At 44.4% G+C, this 19,819-nt stretch overlaps 1 protein-coding gene across 13 annotated transcripts in view; it reads left to right on the top strand.

The window, feature by feature from the left end:
• CEP63 (centrosomal protein 63) overlaps positions 1 to 19,571 on the top strand; it is a 32,384-nt gene extending 12,813 nt beyond the window's left edge. For 5 of the 13 annotated variants that reach the window (XM_019512915.1, XM_019512945.1, XM_019512924.1 and 2 more), the window contains 11 exons: positions 1,883 to 2,011; positions 3,899 to 4,012; positions 6,940 to 7,176; positions 7,466 to 7,611; positions 8,453 to 8,587; positions 9,258 to 9,372; positions 10,764 to 10,961; positions 11,540 to 11,626; positions 13,650 to 13,855; positions 14,501 to 14,792; positions 18,941 to 19,571. In XM_019512915.1, the coding sequence (XP_019368460.1) occupies positions 1,883 to 2,011; positions 3,899 to 4,012; positions 6,940 to 7,176; positions 7,466 to 7,611; positions 8,453 to 8,587; positions 9,258 to 9,372; positions 10,764 to 10,961; positions 11,540 to 11,626; positions 13,650 to 13,855; positions 14,501 to 14,792; positions 18,941 to 19,099 (1,818 nt within the window). In that variant the 3' untranslated portion in view covers positions 19,100 to 19,571. The remainder of the gene's footprint in view (positions 1 to 1,882; positions 2,012 to 3,898; positions 4,013 to 6,939; positions 7,177 to 7,465; positions 7,612 to 8,452; positions 8,588 to 9,257; positions 9,373 to 10,763; positions 10,962 to 11,539; positions 11,627 to 13,649; positions 13,856 to 14,500; positions 14,793 to 18,940) is intronic. The other 8 variants (XM_019512955.1, XM_019512935.1, XM_019512983.1 and 5 more) reach the window with 7 other exon arrangements.
• Positions 19,572 to 19,819: the final 248 nt, after the last annotated feature.

The raw sequence follows: 19,819 nt of genomic DNA, 5'->3' as shown, positions 1-19,819 counted from the left end.
TTGTCACTAGCTTTCTTTGGGTCCAAGCTTCCATCTCTGAACTGCTTATTGACCTTACCAATGCATTTATATATTCAGTATTCTATTCACAAGGGTACTGCAAAGCTAACTCAGTACCTGGGGAGCATTTTGGCCCTACTTCAGCTCGGGGCATGTACATGCTTAACTTGAAGTCATTTATGTCCATCCGTGTTCAGTAAGGCCTCTGCTTAAGCACTTTGCTGAACTGGGCTTTTGAAGAAAGGATGTCTCTCTTATGGCTAAATACCAGGGCTGAGAGTCATGAGATCTAGGTTCAGTTCCTGATCTTGTTTGCATAGTTCCTGATCTCATTTGCATGTTTCATTTATAATCCTGGCCTTTGCTTTCTCCATCTGTAATATGGGATAATGTTTCCACTAACCACATCAGTGATCTGAGGTTCAGTTCATCCATGTTTTTAATGGAAAGAGACCTTCAGAGGGAAGATATAGGGCAGAGGTGTCCAACCTTTTTGAATGTGAGGCCAGATCATGAACTTTTTATTACCCAGTGGGCACTTGCACGGCCTGTCCAGTCCAGCCACAGCCTGGGGGCGCAGGAGTCAAGGGGTGCCGCCTGACTCCGCCGTGTCCTCCCTGCCGCCTGAAAGGCCTTGAGGATGCTCCCACACCTGTGCACCTGGGCTCAGCAGCCAGGGGGACATGTGGCGACTCTACAGGGGTGTGTGGGATGTGCAGGGACACCCCCCTGCTCCCTCTCCCCTGGGGCAGCCCGAGCCCAAGCAGCAGGGGTCCCTCCCTCCCTGGGGCCCGTGACTCACTACCCCCAGTGCGATGTCTGCGGGCGCCAGAGGTATGCAGGGAGGTGGGAGTGGCGCTGGCTTCCTGCCCCGACAGCCACAGCAGCAGCAGCATCTCCCGCGGGCCTGGCCGCAGCATCCCTCTGCGCTGGCATCCGAGTCCCCCGCGCCTGCCCACTGCACTGTGGCCTGAACCAGGTGGGGACCAGTGCAGGGTGGGGCTGGCATGCAAATGAGGGGTGGGGCGGGGCTAGGAACGGAAACCCTGCAGTGTGGGGGAGGGGAGGAGCTGGCATGCAAATGAGGAAGGGAGGGGTGGGGCAAGGAAGGGACCCAGTGAAATGAGGGGGAAGGGGAGGAGTCGCACCGCATTGGCAACTTCAAGCTGATGCCGTGTGTGTGGGAACCTTGTCCCTTCCTTGGCCCTTCAGCAGCCATTAGGAAGCTGCTGAGGGGCTGGGGTTCCCGTTGCAGCACCGCAGGCCACAGAACATGGCTTGGCAGGCCACATGACGGCCCGCAGGCCATATGTTGGACAAGCCTGATGTAGGGTAACGTAAATTAAAAATTCATATTTGGTCAAAAATGTCATTTAAATGCAAAATATTAATTTCATTCAAAGTTTGTGGCATGAAATCTTGACCTTTTCTTGTTACCTTTCTCAAGACAGTGGGGAAGTGGCATAGTGTGGCTAAGAAAGCAGTATAACAGGGTGAGCAGCTATTTGCACTCTGTTTTAAGGGGAAGCCCTTCAGTTCTGTTTGAGTCTCAGAGGACCCCAATTCTTTTTGGAGACTGTCACTTCATGTTTGTATAAGACTCAGAGCCCAAGGTAGCCCCAGATCCTCCTGACGGCTTCGCCACAGATGGAAGTTGATGAACTTGCTGCAGCCTTGGCTGCTGAGAGGCTTGTATATTTTAGGTTAACTTGTAGAGGTCCATGCCTCAGTATCCACAGGAGCCTGGCTCAGTCTCTGAATTTTGCTGGATTGAAGAAGTGTTTGTATGAGAGGCCTTTATGTCCCTTCCTTCAGAGCAACTTTAAGTTCTTGCACTGTGACCTCGTGCAGGATCGTTAGAATTATATTGACTTCCTTGCAGCTAGCCAGACTGAAAAGAAGCTATGAAAAGCTGCAGAAGAAACAGCTGAAAGAAGCAAGGGAGAATGCCAAGAGCCAAGGGCATGCGCAGGACCAATCTGAAGTGACCAGACTGACCAAGAAGATAGAGGTAAGTGCATAGTAAGCAGTTGTTGCTAGGTCTTGTACAGGCTGAATTGAGTACCTCAACTTCAGTGACCAATCTGCATGTTTTATAATGGATTTTGAGTCCAGATACCCAATCTTCCCACCCTGGCATTACCTCTTCTCAGTCTCTTCCAGGGCAAAGTACCTTTTTTGTAGTGTTCCTGTCAGTTGTCTTCTGTGCATTGATCAGGATATGACTCAGTGAGCCATGTGCCCTCAAGATTTTATAAAAGAGATGGAGCAAGCTGTCAAAGGGGTGTCAGAGTGCTGGGAGCAGGGGAGAACTGTTGGAAACTATGTATCTTAAAAATATGGTTTGTGGCCTGATCTCTGAGGTCTTGAAGTGCTATTATAATGCAAAAATATGCAAAGCTTCTATTTTTATTTGGGACTAATTTAAAGGCAGGGATGTTTTAAGGGCAAGATAGTAAGTGGCTGTCACACATTCAAGAGCTTGTCTACATTATGAAGTTCTTTCAGCAGGGTGGTATTGACCAGCAGGTATGAAAATATCACACCCCACAGCTAAGGCAGCTTTGCCAGCAAGCTCCCTGCTATGGGTACAGCACAGGCAGCAGAAGGTAGCTTTTGCCAGCAGAGCTTCTGTCATTCAGGGAAGCTGATTTAACCCTGGTGGCAGAAAAATTCCTGCTGCTGGCAGAGTTGAGTCCACACCAGGGAGGCCAGCTGCTATAGCAGCGTGACTAGTTAGAATGGCAGCAGCCTCCCTGCATTGTAGACAGAGCCCAAGTATAATGGGATTTTCACCTTTAAGGGGTTTTGGTCAAACTCTCTACATGGTGTTAAACTACTTTAAAATCCATCTTGTCATTAATTTTGCTAGCATGCTTAACTCAATCACACACTGTCCTTTACAACAGCACCACTCAGACCTTTGGAACAAACCTATCCAAAACACTTCTGAGGCAGCTGACTGCTGGGTCAAGTATTGTTAGAATCCTGCACATTTGTATATGTCACTCTACATATATGCCACTCTACAAGTACACCTAAAACATATCCCTGGCACTCTGTGGGGGCTGGTTTGGCACATACCCTGTCCATTTGCTCCTGTTTTTGTGCACCAGACATAGAAACACAGGGGTGAAGCCACTCTGATTTCTTCTGCGTGGCCAGCAGCTGTGGGTGGGCAGGTCTGTTTCAGAGTGGCACTGCTTGAGAGCACTGGGGACCTGGTGTACTCAACCTGTGGTCCGCAGGCCAGATTCAGCCCCCAGCGCTCCGCTACTTGCAGAAATTTGGCACAAGATTGTTGGTATCACTTTCCTGCTATCAAATTTGTGGACCCATGGAAAACATCATGGGCCAGATAGTGTGATCTTGCGTACTATATTGGCCCCACAGGTTGGCACAGGCCCCAATTCTGGCATGTGGGACTGATCCCGGCAGACATGGGCAATGCACGGCCCAACCCCAGTGTGCAGGACTGTATCTGGCCTGTGACCTAGTCCTGCCTCACTCATCTGTCCTGCAGGGCCAATAATTTGAGCTGCACTGTTGTAGATGCACCCATAATGATTTCAGTAACAGCCTTTTTTTGAAAGTTAAAGGAAAGTGGAATTGCTAATTCCCTGACAGCAAATCTATAAAGCTGGCCATGAATCTGTAAGCACTTAACATTTCAAATAGTGATAATTTACATTAAGCTTTTAACTCAGGAGGGAGAGGCACAGCTTAAGAGGTTGTGTACTGCTGAGTTGGTGCATCATCAGGTGACTGGCTCAGAGTTTCCCTCTGTGAGGGAAGGTACTTGAATCAATGGTGGGGCGAAAAAGGGGAGCCCTGAGTGAGAGTTGGGGGCATGAGCCTGTCAGCTGTGTGGGTGGTGCTCTCCCTGTTGTCCTTGCAGGAGTTCCGTCAGAAGTCGCTAGATTGGGAGAAACAGCGTTTGCTTTACCAACAGCAGGTTGCATCACTAGAGGCGCAGAGGAAGGCTTTGGCTGAGCAGTCCGAGCTCATTCAGGTACAGTTAATATATCAAAGTTTTTAGTTTGCAGTGATGGGGGGAGAGCAAAGGCCAGGGAAATTCTCTTGAGTTTGAAACCAGTTTAGGTTAACATTGAAATGACTTTTGAGTCTAATGCATTAACTTGGTGTATGGTATATATGTATTTACAGCAGCAAAAGATCTGAAGTCTGTATATGGAAGTTAGGTAAGCCTTCCCCATGGCTTCTGCACACTTGTAAAGATTAGCAGGAGGAAGACAATAAGATGCTGGTTTTTGTAGAGGGATTGGTTACAGGCTATGGTTTAAAATAAATGCTGTGTCATATCACTTTGTTCAAAGCTACTTACCTGGCTATAGCCAACTATGCAGCTATGCAGGCCCTGTTCAGAACCTGCTACTGGAAAATAGCTTTCTCAGACAAAAGGCACTTCCATGAGGTACCAATGTAACAGCAGTTTCTAGCCTTGTTTGAAGCTCTTACGGCAAGAGTGGAATGGAGTGGTTCCTGGAAAGTCAATCTGTTCACTGTGTTAGTGGTGCTGTAACAGGGTTAGATGAGCTGACCCAGAGCCCAGCTGTGAAGTCACACTGACACAATCACAGCAGACATTGATAAGAAGCGCTTGCTAGGAGCTTTTGTACTTTAATGGGCTCCTGAATTGCTGTTGAGTGGAAGCTCCTGCAAGGAAGAAGTTTTCAGTGACAGGTTTGAAGCTGACACTGGGAGCTTCGTGAGGGGCCGACTAGCAGATCTTCAGATGCAAACTGAGCCTTTGAGCAGAAGGTCTTCCTGCTACTGTCTTTTTGCCCCTGATAGTTCAATCTTCTGAGCAGGCACATGTCCTTGACATGTTGAGCGGTGTATTAGATTGGAGATGGACTCTTTAAACACAGTGTACAACACAGGAAGTCATGGTGGGATTTTTGCAGCAGTTTCAGGGGCTTAGAGGCACATCTGCCATTAAAAGTAATGGAAGATGTTTGTCTTACACATTTGTTCTCACTCTGCCTGTTCGGTGACTTTTTTGAAAAGTGGGGCTAGCTGAGAACTGCAGGATCTCAACTAACAGTTTTCCCTCTTCTTGTCCCTGAATTGGGGCAGGGCTGTCCAACTTCTGGGCAGCTAGAGGCCACATGCCATGTGGATCACAGCCCTGGGATGTGCACAAGGCAGGCTGCAGCCTGAGGGCTGTTCACTGTTGGTGGCACCCATCCACCCCTCCTCCCCCCACTCCAGGCCCTCCTGTGTCATGTGGGCAGTCTAGCACATTCCCTTTTTCACTTGCCTCCCTACCACATGCATGGCACAGGCAGCCCTGCTCCCCCCTCCTGTCATGGCTGGTACTGCTCCTTCCCTCTCCCCTCCCAGCAGCACAGGCAGCCCTGTTCCTCCCTACCACAAGTGCAGCACCCCCTCCTCGCCTGGCCACAGGCCCACCTGCAGTGCGGGCAGCCCTGCTACTGTTTTTGTTGTGCATAGCATGAGCAGCCCAACTCCCTCCCTTGTTGTGTGTGCAGAATGGGCACTCTGGCCCACAAATCCCCAGGGGCAGAAAGTAGAGGGTGGGTGAGCCCCAAGATCCCAGTTGCTATAGCAGAAGCAATGGTGTGGGGTGGGGGGAGGCGGCTGGAGATGGGCAGTGGTGGTTGTGCTGGGAGCCCGCTGGCCACTTGTTAATCCTTCAAGGGCTTCATGCAGCCCACGTACCTCCAATTGCACAATCCTGAATTAGGGGCTCAATTTTGTGGTATTTCACAGTATAGCTACAGAGATTACTTCTGCATTGCCTTCCCAGAGCTTCTCTTGGGCACTGCCAGCCAGCTAAGCTTAAGACTCACAATTGAAATGGGGCTTCCTGCATGGTACCCAGAGTACTATGTGGCTATGGGCTTTTAAAAAATATATATCATTTCACTTTTAGGCTGTTTCTTACTGCTGAAACCAACCATTTATTCAGTCATTCTGACATCCTGTTGGTTTCCTGGACAGCTACAGGATAGCTTTTGCAGCCCTTGTACTTTTTACCCTGGTCTGTGTTTTGACTGCTGAGGTTACGAAAATGTAGAATTTTCACAATGTGTTAGTCCTCTAGGTTTCTTTACTTCTACTATCTGCCAGACAGTAAACCGTGGCAAGTGATGACATCAAAACTTAAAAGAAAAAAAGATTTTTAGAAAGTAAAGGTTCTCAGATGCATGTCAGGGCTAGTTTATTAAATTACATCAGTTCTCCAATAGACGGTGGAGAGACGCTATAACACAGTGTGTAGTACCTGTAAATAAATGGGAATGTGTTCTTTACAAATAATATATTTATTATGATTTCTCTCTTCCTTTTCCTTTCTCTCTCTTTAAAACAATAAAACCTTCAAGAAAGTGAGTTTTTCTTGCAAGCTTTCTAGTACCAGATTGTTACTGCAGGAAGCAGAGCATGACTGGCTGGTGCTGTTATTCCAGTTTCTATTTGATTCCTTCTCAGTCTGTGTCAGGAGTAGCTGTATGTGCCCGTATGGGATTAACAGGTTGACTGGTCATCCTAGCTAGTTTATGGAATTTGCCAGCTGACTTTCGCTTTGTCATCTGACTAGGTTTAACCCTTGGGCTGATGGACAGGGGAATGGGCTGCTCTGATATCTGTTCAGCTTGTCTGAGAATGTCTGATCTGCTTTAAAGATTGTCTTTTTCCCAGACCCCTTTTGAAATCTCAAGGTTCTCCCAAACGCCTTTCTTCTTTCTGCTTCCAAAAACCCCATCTGCATTGTAGGCTTATATCACTGCCTTGTGTTGTTCCCTGAAAGGCAGTGCTGCTGCTTCTCGAGGAGATTGTTTGCTGTACTGAGAAATATCAGGGCAGAGTCTTTGAGAAGCTTTGAATCCAGATTTGGATTCCGCTCTCTTCATACATTATGAAGAGTTTTAACACACCAACAATCACTGTTAGCAGACTCAGCTCAGCAACCGGAAGCAGCTGCTGGAATCTGTGGAGCTGGCCAGCCAGTCAGAAATCCAGCATTTAACCAGCCAGCTGCAGAGGGCCAATGACACCATCTGTGCCAATGAGCTGGAGGTGGAGAGGCTTAACATGAGAGTGGATGATCTGACTGAAACCAATCAGAAGATTCTGGAGGAGGAGCAAAGAGTCGAGGAGGAGCTGAGACGCTCCAAGAAAATGCTGGAGGTCAGTGGAGAAGTGTAAGGAAGGAGGGTTCATGAGAAGTAACAAAAAGGGTTGTCCATCAAGGGAACTAGTGGATAATTCAGTGTCTAGACCTTAAGATTATCACTTTAGAAGTACTCCCGTCTTTGCTATGGACTTTGTGAGTTTCCAGGTGAAAGTCAAGGTCATCTTTATACCCTGATGGCCCTCTAGCCCCCTGTCTCTGGCTTCTTTATACACCAAAAACATGATTCATTTCCAGACTAGTCATAACAAGATGATTCTGCCCAACCCATCTCTCTCTTTGCAGGTATTAAAAGAGGAGAAGACAGAGTTGAGAGCCACCCTGCAGTCCCAGGAAGACTTCATTAGCAGCTCCAAAATGCATGAGGAGCAGTTACAGAAGGAACTGGCCAGGGTGACTGAGACTTTGCATACCAAGGAGCAACTTGTCAGGTATTCTTGGCATCTATGCCTAGCCAGCCACTTCACTGCTGAATAGGGATCTAGATTTGTTCACTGGGACAATCAGGGTGCCCTTTGCATACACCTCAATGTTGAATCCTTAGTGATTGCTTTGTATGACAGGAGATGCTGTTAAATATAAAGTAATGGCACAAGTTTTGTGTTTTTCATTGATTGTGTGTGTTGAATTATGTTCCTCTTAAAAGCAACCAGCTTCCAAACAATATAGAATACAGAAAATGTCAGACTTTTCAGTCTGATAGGTTTCCTGAGGCAGTGCATTGTGTTTGATTTTTCTTTATAAGCACTTCAGATGAGCAGTGGAGTCCTCTCAGGGTTCAGTCCTGTAGCTCATTGACGTCAATAGCAAAGTTTCCGTGTACTTTAATGGTACAGGATCAGGGTCCCAGTGAGATGATAATTGTGGCAAAAGTCCCAGCAACTTCCTACTTGTGCTATGGCGAGAGGCAAGTGCCAGAAATAAGCTTCTCATAATGGTGAAGGGATAGGCAGACACACAGAGGTTGCATAACAGCTGTGTTCTTCCTGTAGCAGTGTGTCCTGGTAATGTAACGAGCAGCTATGTAATCTTTCATTGTATTTCAGTGATTGTGTCTGCACGTTGATTGATTTCAAACATGAGCTTATCACCAGACTGGTAAACTTGTGACATCTGGAACTTCCAGAGATGTTGCATCATAGCAGTCGTTTTGGTGGATTTTCATGGAGCTAGGAATGTAAAAAGAGAAAATACAGCGTTCCCTGTGTTAGCAAGCCTGATGGTGAAGTTAATTTGTGTGTTAAGAAGGCTAAGGCATGTGTTTCTGAATAGGTCCCTGGAAGACTGCCTGCATGGGAAGCGGCTGTCTCCTCAGGGAGCAGAACTGGAGCGTGTTCTGCTGCGGTTGGACCTTGCACACAAGAATGAAGAGCACCTGCAGTCAGAGATGGCTCGCCTTGAGAGCTGGTAGGCAGTGGTTACAGATTTTCAGAGGAACTTGAGTCATGGCACATGAAAAGCCATATTCACCAATTGTCTCAATTGCTAGTAGAATTTTCTAGGCCCTGCATTATTTGGAAACAGCCTTTAGAAATAAAACTGAAATCTTACTCAAGTATGCTGCTGGTGGTAGTTGGAAGAACTGTTTTGTTGGTGTTTGTTGTAAAATAAACCTTTTGGGTATGTTTACTTCTTTAGCCTGCTTCACATTTTTTCTTTCCTTTATAATTATCAGCAAAATCTTTGTGTTGCAGTCTACAGCCAGCTGTCTTTTGGGAGCCACATCTCATTCTTCTTGCTCTAGATAAAAGCTATAACAGGACTTTTCAACTGGTGGTTATGTAGGGATAATCCTAAGCTTATCAGGAAGCTTACCTAAGCTTAGGTGAGCAAAAGAGAAGTGGCTGTATCTGCCCAGATAAATTTTCTCGTGGTCTTTGTCTATCAAAATTGTTTTGGTGTGCAGAAATATATGACTGGAACAGACCTTGTGGGTCAGTGAATCCAGTCCTTTTGTTATTACACGCTTGTGGGAAATAGGATAGAAGTGTAAACATGAACACTGGTTCTTCTGACCACGTTCTCTGTGGTTTCTAGGGGACATTTTAATTTGTGTTTTTATGTCTCTGGCACCCAGCCTAGGATCTGCAAATGAAAGATGTATACAACTGAGTGAAGAGTTGACAAAGAGGCTCAAAGAGCTGCGGCAGATGGAAGAACAGCACTGTCAGTCAAAGGCTGAGATGAAAAAGGTAAGGGCCCTTCAGTCTCAGAGAATTTCCTACAGTATTCACAACACCTCTGAGCAGCTGTGGTGGTGTGTCTTCTGTAAGCAAGGTGAAGAAAGGATTGAAGGCACAGAGCTTTGTGGGGTAATGGTAGCCGTGAATGTAGGGGAAGGAGAGAACTTGGGGAAAACAGATTTGGGAGACCTTTTGTAATTTTCCAAACATTTGTGTGAGACTTCATGAGTTTAAACCCCTTGTGGGCTTATCTGTATATGGTGTGGTATGTATCTAGACTGGAGATATTTTGATTCCTGCCTCAGAGGCTGTGGGCAAGGATGGATTCTGACCTTGGTCATGACAGCAGGTTCATAAAAGTGAAAGGAACTGAGAGGAAGAGGTCATGGTTAGGTGGCCCAGTGACATAATGTTCTACTTATTTGCTTTTGGAGACTTAGATTTAAAAGTATTCTAGGACTTGCATGGAATGATTGAGTTTGGTCTTGATATCTGGCATGAAGGCTGAGTAATCTGTCTGCCATGATCATCTCGTCCTGTACGCTAAGCCCAGTTTCTGGTTTCTGAGTATTAAGTTCCCAGTAATACTGCTGAGATGGGGAAGGGTCTCTCAGCCAGAGGTTTCCACAACAGCTGCATTCTTTTGGAAGAGTGAAAACAAGTTTACTCTAGGGTTAGGCTTTTTTATATGGGAGACAGAATATCCACAGGGACTTACACTAGACTAGGAACTTTGTTCCCATGACAAATGAGTGATCTTGGATATTACGCTGGTGAGAACATGATGGAAATCTCATTTATTTGAAGCAGATTTCCATCACTAACTTAAAATATCTTGGCAGACACTGTGCCTGAGATGCACTTATTCACTTAAGCAGCAATCTAATCAACTAATTTTGTCCCACCTGGTAAGAGGGAAGGAAAGAGACTGTTCTAATTTTGGTTTTTAAATACTTAAGAGAGACAGATATTATGGTGATGAGTACCAAATACACCTTAGAGAGATGGATGCTGGGGTGTGTACCCTATGTGGTGTTCAATAGATAATGATCTACAAGATGGTTTTCAGAAGGCTTAAGTACTTGTAGTTTCCTACAGAGTAACTGAGGGTTGTCAGTGTTCACTACATTGGGACAGTTGGGCTTCCACTCTACAGTAGATACTTATAGCTTGCTGCTTGTCTTGACTGGTAGTTTGTGAAATGGAACCCAAAAATGAGAAGAGCAACCTTAAAAATCAAGGTAGAAGTGCATTTTCAGAGGTGCCTAGGAGGATTACGTAAGAGCTTTGTATCAATCAGTGCTTCTGTCTCATGCAACCCATGGGCCTAGCACATCAGTCTCCTCACTGAAACATCTTTCTTTAAAAACCATATGTCGCCTGTTCCCATCCCTCTCCAGCTGAAGGAGCAACTGTCTCGCATTGAACAAACTCACAACAGTGAGCTAGAAGGGATGAAAAAGGAGATCTCCCAACTGACGCAGGAGCTGCACCAGCGTGACATTGTCATTGCCTCTGCCAGTGGATCAACCTCTGACATGGAGCAGCAGCTGAGGATGGAGATTGAAAGAGCAGAAAGGAAAGCAGTGGAGCACAGGGTAAAATTGGTACAACGGTCTCTGTCTGTGAGGAATGAAGGGGGTACAGAAAACTTTCTTAATTGGACAAGGGGGACTCCTAGAAACCTCCCTTTTATCTAGGTGGACTCTGAAATTCTTCCACACGGTCCCAAGGTAATAGTTTCTAGCTCTAATTGACAGATTTTTAACAGCAGAATGCTGGTGCTATCGCTGAAAAGTGTGTACTGCTAGAGTTTCAGAACAAATGAAGACTACCAGGGAGGAAGATCTCTCACAGTCCTGTCTGAACTAGAGTGCCTCTTGTAAAATTCCTCCAGATTCGCGTTTTGGTCTCTGTGCAATGCTGTTTGAAGTGGCCTGGATTAATTTAGATTTGGACAGTAAGATCCTTTGAGAATGTGGGGCCTGGACTGTGTATACAAAATGGCTTGTATGCTTTCCATTAAAACCCCAGCAAGAACAACAGTCCAGAACCTGCTTTATAAGATATAGTTTCATATAAGATATCTTCATAAGATATGTTTGACATTGGAACTAAAAATGTAGAAAGTAGTATAGGTCTTGATCAGTTTGTTGTGTTTATCTTGTTTCCTTAGGTGATTTTGGTTCAGCTAGAAACCTTGAGGCTAGAAAACCATCACCTCTCTGAGATGCTCAAGAAAGTGGAGTCTGGTGTCTCAGAGGTATGAAATTTCAATAGAGGTTAGAAAGAACCTACTATGATGTCTGGACATGTAGTAAAATAATTAACAATAATAATAGTGATTTTTATTAAGACCTTTCACACAGTGATATTAAGATGCTTGATAAACGGATACATATTAAGAAAGCAGGGCCCTGAGATGGTTAGAGGTTTGCTCAAAGTCACAAAGTAAGTTAGTGGCAGAACTGGTATTAGAGTCCAGGTCTTCCAGCCTCCAGTTGAGTGCCCTACCCATGGGCTGCCACTTGTCTCCTGGTACCACACCACAATATGTACTATGTTTATCCTATAAGAATGTCTGGCTATAAATCTCAGCACTCACTCACCAAGTTCCAGTGCTGTAACTACTCTGCCTTTTACAGCAACTGGGGTGAAAATATATTTTGTTTCTGGTAAGAAGGAGTTTGGAACTTTTTTCCCCTCAGTTTAATCAATAGGCCAAAGCCCTGGAAGAGAAATAGCTTTGAGAAACGTCATGGAAATGTACAGGAAAATTATTTTACTTGCTTCTACCACTAGATGTTGCTATGGATGGTAGTTTGTAATGAGAGAGAGAGAGAAAGAGAAATGGGGTTTAGCATAAACGGTGGAATATACCAGTCACTAAGGCAGGGACTTATTAAAACAAAACGTCTTTTCAGCCTGGCTTAGACATCACTTGTACAGGGAAACAAAAGCAGTAAAACTAAGATGAAATAGCTGCAGCATTTTGAAGGAAGATGCTTTGAAAGGGGGGGGAGGATTTTAGTGCCTGCAAGAAGAAAGAAATGACGTCTGTTTTTTGTGAATGAGAATATCATAGAGGGAGAAAGGAGGCTGGCTGCATGCAGCTGAAAACTTAACAGAGTTAGTTAAAAATACTTTCTTAAAAACTTCTTTCAATGAAAACTGTGGGAAGAAAAAGGGTTGGTTTGGTTTTTTTTAAGTGTTTTTTCCTGAAACGTCTCAAATGCACAAAGTTGCAGGGACATGATTGTAAAGAATCTTGCTGTCTGTCAGAAACACCTTTCTTGTATTCTGATCTACAAGATTTGCAACTATAGAATGAGCTCCCCCAGGAGCTCAGGGCATCCACTGATCTCACCCCTTTTCTCCTAGCATAAATACAGAACTACAGCGTGAGCATCCAACACCCCCCCACACACACACACATTTTCCCCCACAAAAGCCCTACCAAAACAAACTTTGAGCTGCATGCACAATTCCTCCTTGTAAAGAGAGCATGAGAAAAGAAAGCAAACCCAAAGTCACTTAATGGGGGAGTGGAAGGTGCTCAGATACTTACATGATGATTACAATATAGGAACCTGAATAGAACAGGCAGTTCTGGCATAGCCTTGGAAAGATTTGGGAAGGGAAGAAAAAATGAAGAAAAGGCATACAGGGGAAAAAATAGTTTAGAAATGGGAATTTCCTACCCCAATCAGGAAAAAATGGGAAAGAAAATCAGATATAAAAAGTGGATTATCTAGAGCTGTGCACACAAACCCCTCTTTTTGCCTTTGGAAGTTATTTATTTGAGGCAGACTTGCTAAGCTGCAAGAGATTTTATCTAATTTACTTTAAAAACTTAGAGAAAAGATTGGAAGTGGCATTTCAAAACTAGATATTTTTTCTGAGCAAGCATCATCTTGTGTGTGCGTGGGTGGGTGTGTTTTTGTGGGTGGGCGGTTGTTGTAGGATGGAGTAGAGTCTCTTCTCTGGGTTCTCAGCTCTAGAACTTCAGAGCTGTCTGTTCTGACTCGGTATTTAACCACTTTGCTGCAGCGGGTAATCAACTTGCTTGGACAGCAATAGAACCATCTGAGAAGCCCATTAAAATTATTGGGCTGTTAGAAGGTGCGTGGTAGATCCAGCCCTACCAGTGCAAGCACGCTGGTTTGTGTAGCTGGGGAGCCATTAGAGTAAGTAGTAAAAACAGGCAACATTAAGTGATGCCAGGGTCTTTTCCATCCATATCAGATGCATGAAGAATTTGATTTCAGTATCTCTCCCTATGTTAGGCAAAAGATAACCCCTTAAGACACCTCCAAGAAAGCTATGCCAAAGCACTGAATACATTAGAGTCTGAGAACCAGCAACTGCAGAGAGACCTTGCAGAAGCTAGAGCTAAGCTGGAGCTTTCCACTCAGGACTCTGAGGACAAGGATAAGAACGTTGTACAGCAGATGTCAAATAAAAGGATTGAGATCAAGGATGTGGAGTGCAGGTGAGTGCACTTTTTGGCCATAACAGAACATTCTCATTAGAAAGGAAAGTAGAAGACAAGTTGGTGAGTTAACGGTGCCACATTTTTTAAAGAACTTCTACCCCTAATACACAGTACATGTTGGTGAGCCTAAACACTATTGTGGTATTTGCTCTTGTACCTTAAGTGAGACAATAATTTTATTCTCTGCTATTCTGTAGAGCTAGACAGCCTCTGACTGATGCCCTTCCTTTTTTGCTTCTGTGGCTAGACCAGCTCATAGACCTTGGCTGCTTTTGTATAGTTCCTGGCAAAAGTTAGCACCCTTCGGGTCCAACACGCATTCTCCTCAATTTATTTGTACTAGTTTGCGGAGGAATTAGCTATGGTCCAAGTAGCTGTGACCCATCCTTTGCTGGTAATAGGCTGTGCAATGAACTGTAATATTTAAATGTCTAGAATAATAATAAAATGAATGTGAATTCCCTGGAGACTGGATATGTCTAGAGGTCTTGTGAAAACAAGTGATAGCAGCCAGTTTGAACTGCCAAGCCTATCAGTAAACCAGAGACTAATTGGTTGCCTCTGCATAAATTCCTGCATAAGTTCTGCTGCTAAAACAGAGCCAAACTGTCAAACAGTTGTGGTTTCTAACCTGCTCTCCAGGGGACCTCAGGAGCCGCAGCATAAATATAAGGAAGAATCAAGAAAATTGCAGGCCAACTTTGACGAGAGTTCTCAGCACCACAAAGACGAGCTACAGGGTCTGAAAGCCCAGCATTTGTCAGCTGCAACTGGGACTGCTTCTGCTTCAGCAGGTGGACAATCCCCCCCGATTAGCAGGAATAGCTCCCTGGAATCTGTGTCTTCTGATTCTTTGCCAGATGTAAACAAAGATTTTACTGATGAAGCATCCAGAGAATCAGTCTCAAGTCGACAGAGAGAATCTGTGCTTTTGGTAAGTGACAGCATACTGTTGGTAACTGTATGACAGTGATGAGATTCTCTATTTTTCTACAGGGCAAATGTAACCAGCTTTCAGAGACTACCTCCTAAGCACCACTATACAGTATGTGTAAGCAAGCATCAATCCTCTGGATCATGGTGTACACATAAGAGGTCTAGTCAGGTGCCTGATGAATCGGCTCTTACAGAGTGTGACCATCACACCAAGATGCTTTGAGTATGCCTAGGCAAGCAGCATATTGAGGAGTGGAGGCTGCCCTGGACCTATCATCCCACTTTAGACCATTGAAACAGAATTCAAAGGCCAGACTGAGTCCTCAGTGCCTCAATGGCTGTAGCTTCTGTCAGTGAGCAACAGATAAGAACTGCTGCTAACTTGCCCAACATCTCATCGAGAGCGTGTTTCTGTCAGGGTGACGAGCTTAGCCTTTCTCCAATCGAGGAGTTACTCACAAGGCAGTGGGGGCTAGGGTTTTGAGGTGTCCTATACTCTCCTTACTCTGGAGGTTGCAACATTGTGGTACTTTATAGGAGCTACCCTGCCACGAGTAGCCCCACCATGTTGCCACCAGACCCTCCAGTTGGATGTAGTATATGGTCATACCCAGGACTAGCTATACTGTATAGGGTGCCAGTTGCAAATCATACCCTGGGCAGAGAAAGTGATCAGTACTGGTATAGTGAAATTTCTAACAAGAACTGTGGTGTGAAATAAAATTATTTTCCCCAGCTTTCTGCAACAAGACTTTCTTCACAGCTGTAAAATGGAAAGCTTCTCGCAGAAGGTTATTATAAGCTGGTTCTGTCTGCAGTCAGTTGTTCTTTTGTATTGGAGTTGTGCATTAATGTACATGAGCAACCTGCTTTGGAGGTAAGGATTTTTGATCTCTATTGGACCAGCTGCATAGTTGGGAGAGCTGTTGCCCAGGCTCTTGGGCATCAGGCACCCGTCTCAAAATTGACCATCAAGTGCCTCAGCTTAGACCTGAGGATGGGCACTTAATATCCAAAACCTGTCCAGCAGCTCTCCTAACTCTACAGTTGATCCAATAAAAGATGTCACACAAAATCCATGCCTCCCCAGTATTTCGTGGGCTATCCTGGCTACAATGGCACTCCAACTCTATTGCAACCTGCTTTCGTCACTTTAATATTCAGTGTCACTTTTGTGTAACTTGGATCAGATATTTACACCCAGAAAAAAAGGGGTTTTGGCATTGCACTGCCAAGGGTTGCCACACACAACTTCTAGGTGCCTGGCCCTTGTAGTGGGTTCTGGAGCCTGAAGTTAGGTGCCTGGTTTTTCTCTTTGGTGTATGAGGCGCTTGGAATGGGCTCTGTAGAAGCTGGCATACTGAGAGGGGTTACCTATGCTAGCTAAGGATGGAGTCTGTCTGAAATCCTGCTCCCGTCTGAGAACTGGTTGCCTTAGGCAGCACTACCAGGAAATGCTGCCCTCCACTTATGTTTCACAGCTCAGAAACTTCTCCATACCTAATCTCTGTCTCCTAGAAAGTGAGCAGAGGTCACCCTTTCCTTTTGAAGAAGGTTGCTGGTGCTGTGTATCTTTTTACCCAGCCATTCTGTGGTTAGAGCACTCATCCAAGAGTGTTATGTTAATTTTCTTTCTCTGCCTGCAGGGGACTGAAACTTTGCAGGCAGAGCTACCCTGGATCGTCTCCCACCTTCTAGGAGATTGCCCTAACTGCCAAACTACATTTAATTTTTGAGCCAGAGGGAGCAATGCCTGGTGGTTAGGAACGAGAGAGTTGGGGGTTAAAGTCCCTGGTCAATGGTTGTTTGCACATTGTATCTAATAACTCTGTAAAATACAAAATATATCAGAGGAGTTGTCCTCCTCTATTCACATTGTGAAAGAATGTGGCATTTTGTGCAGAGCCCAATAGTTAGAGATTGAGTCCCTTAGGGGAGAAAGGCAGAAGACTGTCTAGTTTGGGATTTTGATGGGACTTAAGCATCAAATAGGAGCAGAGCTGCTCAGCTCTGTCACAGGTGAGGCACTTCTGTTTCTAGGAACGCACAGGATTTTAGTCACTTGGGATATTTAATATCATAAAACTGAGGCATTTAGAGAGTTTATGTTCATTCAGGGTTAGGTAGTAGTTCACTGGGGGGCGTAGTTTAGGATTGCAGTTTGAGCCTTCAATCCTAAATTCCACTTAAATCTCTTTTCAGATCTGGGACTTAATGTTTAGTAGATAAGAAAAGCTTTTTTCTATGATGAAAGTATGGAATGGAGAAAAGAAACAGGGTTTCTGAAAGGAAATTGGTTTGAATGTTTTTTCCATGACTGGGACAGCTGGTGTTCACCCCCTATGTTTAGTCGCTATTTTAACAGCTCTTAAAAGACTAGTTTTGCTAAATCTCTTGCTGGCAGCACTAGTAGAGAAGGGGACTTTGTCGGAGATCAATGGCTAACAGAACAGAAGTGGGAGGGCTGAGGGGAGAGCTTTGGCTGATTTTTTTAGAAGTTGAATAGATGAGACTGGGCCCTGCATTTTGGTGAAAGCCCAGGATTTTCCATCTTACTGCTGCAGTGCAAGAAACTCTTTGGATTGGAAACAACCAGTTGTGTACTCTAGCCAAGAATTTCAAGCCAGGTTTTTTTTCCCTAAAGGACAGTGGCTCCTCAGCAATTTCATGTTTTCACTTTCCAGTTTCTTCTCTGAAAGTCCTCTCCTGTCCTTAACTTAAAGTGTAGTTTGCAAGTGTCCCCATTTTCTGCGGCATGCAATTTTGTAAAACAAAGGGCATGGTGGGACTAGCTTCCTTTTTATACATGAAAGAATAAGTGGTAATTTATCAGCAAGTGCTGATGAATAAAAGTAGCATTAACCCCAGCTGAATGGGAATTTAGGAACATGACTTTTATGTTTTGAGACAATGGTACATAAAAGAAGGTAGAGACATCCTAGAAGTGCTGTTTCAACTCAGGAGTGCCCTCCCTTCTGCTGGTCTTGGAATATATAAGTTGTTGCTTCCAGTTTCAGAAGGTTGTACTACAGCAGGGAGGAACAGGTAACACCTGTGATGCTGAAACATGCACAGGAGAATCTGGCCAGACATTTTGCGGGGGGGGGAAGCACTGTACTACTACTAGATTGTAGTTTTATACAACACTTATTGTACTCCCTAGAAAGTGTGAAATTTGATACAAGGGGTGAAATCCTGGCTTCTCTGAAATCAGTAGTAAAATTCTGGTTGACTTCGCTAGGGTCAGGATCCCACTCTCAAAGTACAATGATGGAGCAGGGAAATGTGAAAGTCATTTCCCACTCAACTGTAACTTGCATCTCCCCTGCCATGGACTTTTATGAAAAATGTTTACATGTGTCAAAGCTCTGAATTGATCCCTTACTCATTTTTGGTAAATGTTAAAGGATTTGTCACTTTTGTTGGAAATTGGCTATGAAAATACCTGGAAAGTCAGGACCTCTAGCTACTTATCTCCATACCTAGTACTTCATGCTGTTCTTAATGTCTGGTATGAACATGAAAACCATTGCTGGAATCTTGTTTTTTTGCTAAACTTCTGATTGGGCTTTAATGCAGGGGTCAGTTTGAAAGGATGCCCAGCTTCTACTTTATCATTTTTGACATTTTGATGAGAAGACCTTTACTGTCTTGTTGTCAGCCTGGTTCCTTGTTGTATGGCATTAATCAATGGAGGACATGGCATGGGACGGGATTTTTAGAAGTGCCTAAAGAACAAGCCATAACTTTCTCAGTGGAACTAACGCTCCTAAGTTACTTCGGTACTTTTGAGCCGCTGTGTCAACCAATTAAAAAAAAAATTAACATTAAAATTAATACCACTTTGAAGAGTCATGTAACTATTCTTGCATATATGTTCCAGTTTAGCTTCTAAAGTTCATAATCTATTACTTGGACATTTTAAAATTCATAATCTACTACAGCTATGCAATACCTTCATGATCCTGCCTTTGTTTTCTGGGACCCCTAAACATGGTGAGGTGAAAATTTGGTTACATTATTAATATTAATTAACTACACTGCCTTCTCCCTCACAGTCTTAAGGCAGAACATTGTACATATAGAAGCCTCTTGCTGGAGTTCCATTTTTTTGTTCATGAGTTTTATTAATATTTCTTTCTTTAGTGCCCCCTGCCTTCATCTCCTGTTGGCTCAATAGCTGCAAGATTTCTGGAAGAGGAAGAACTGAGATCTCAACATATCTTGGATCGCTTAGATGCTCACATTGAGGAACTGAAAAAAGAGAGTGAAAGGACAGTGAAACAGTTTGCACACCAGGAATAACATTTCTTCAAGGTCTGTGGACTTGAACACTGGTTTAATTAAATGACATCAGTCTGTGAAAGAGAAGGTACCTATGAAACTATTAGCCCTTGGAGCTGGAGGGACAGACATCCCTCCTTCTCCAGGCTGAATCACAAGTTGTGGAAGCTAAGAAAATTATATTTCTCTGTGGAGCAAATCTCTCTCACTGGGAAAATATTGTGCTATTGAAACTGCATCTCTGGTCTGTAAAGCTGTGTCAGTGGACCTTGTCTCAAGTGACTGTAGGCTTCTGCAGCAGAGATAACTGTGTTTGTGTGCGTGTGCGCGCGCATGTGTGTGCACGCATGCATGACCACATTCACTATCATAGAGATTTTGATGGCTGACAGGACTGAACTGTGTAAACTAATTTAAAATTATTTTTATATATGGAAAAAGAACCTCGAATAAAATAAAGTAATATGGGAAATACTGTGTCCCCTACTTTTCCTGAAGAGCACAAAGTAAGTTTAATCCAGGCAGTGACTATTCATCTCTATCCTTTTATCTCCAAGGAGTTAATTTGATCATCTGGGTGAGATCCAGAGAGCAGTCTGGACCTGTGAGGAACCCCACAGGCTAGATAACAGTCCCGTGTGCTACATTGTGCCAGCACTTGGGATTGCTCTGCAGTTGGATCTGATGTGTGAGAGAGAGTCCATCTGTGTCCAGATCTGATGCGTGAAAGCCATTCTGGCA

Source organism: Gavialis gangeticus, unplaced genomic scaffold, assembly GCF_001723915.1.
Source record: "Gavialis gangeticus isolate Ggan-Ray unplaced genomic scaffold, GavGan_comp1, whole genome shotgun sequence".
Taxonomy (NCBI): domain Eukaryota; kingdom Metazoa; phylum Chordata; order Crocodylia; family Gavialidae; genus Gavialis; species Gavialis gangeticus.
The sequence above is the reverse complement of the archived record's forward strand: the minus strand, read 5'-3'. Positions and strand labels throughout refer to the sequence as shown.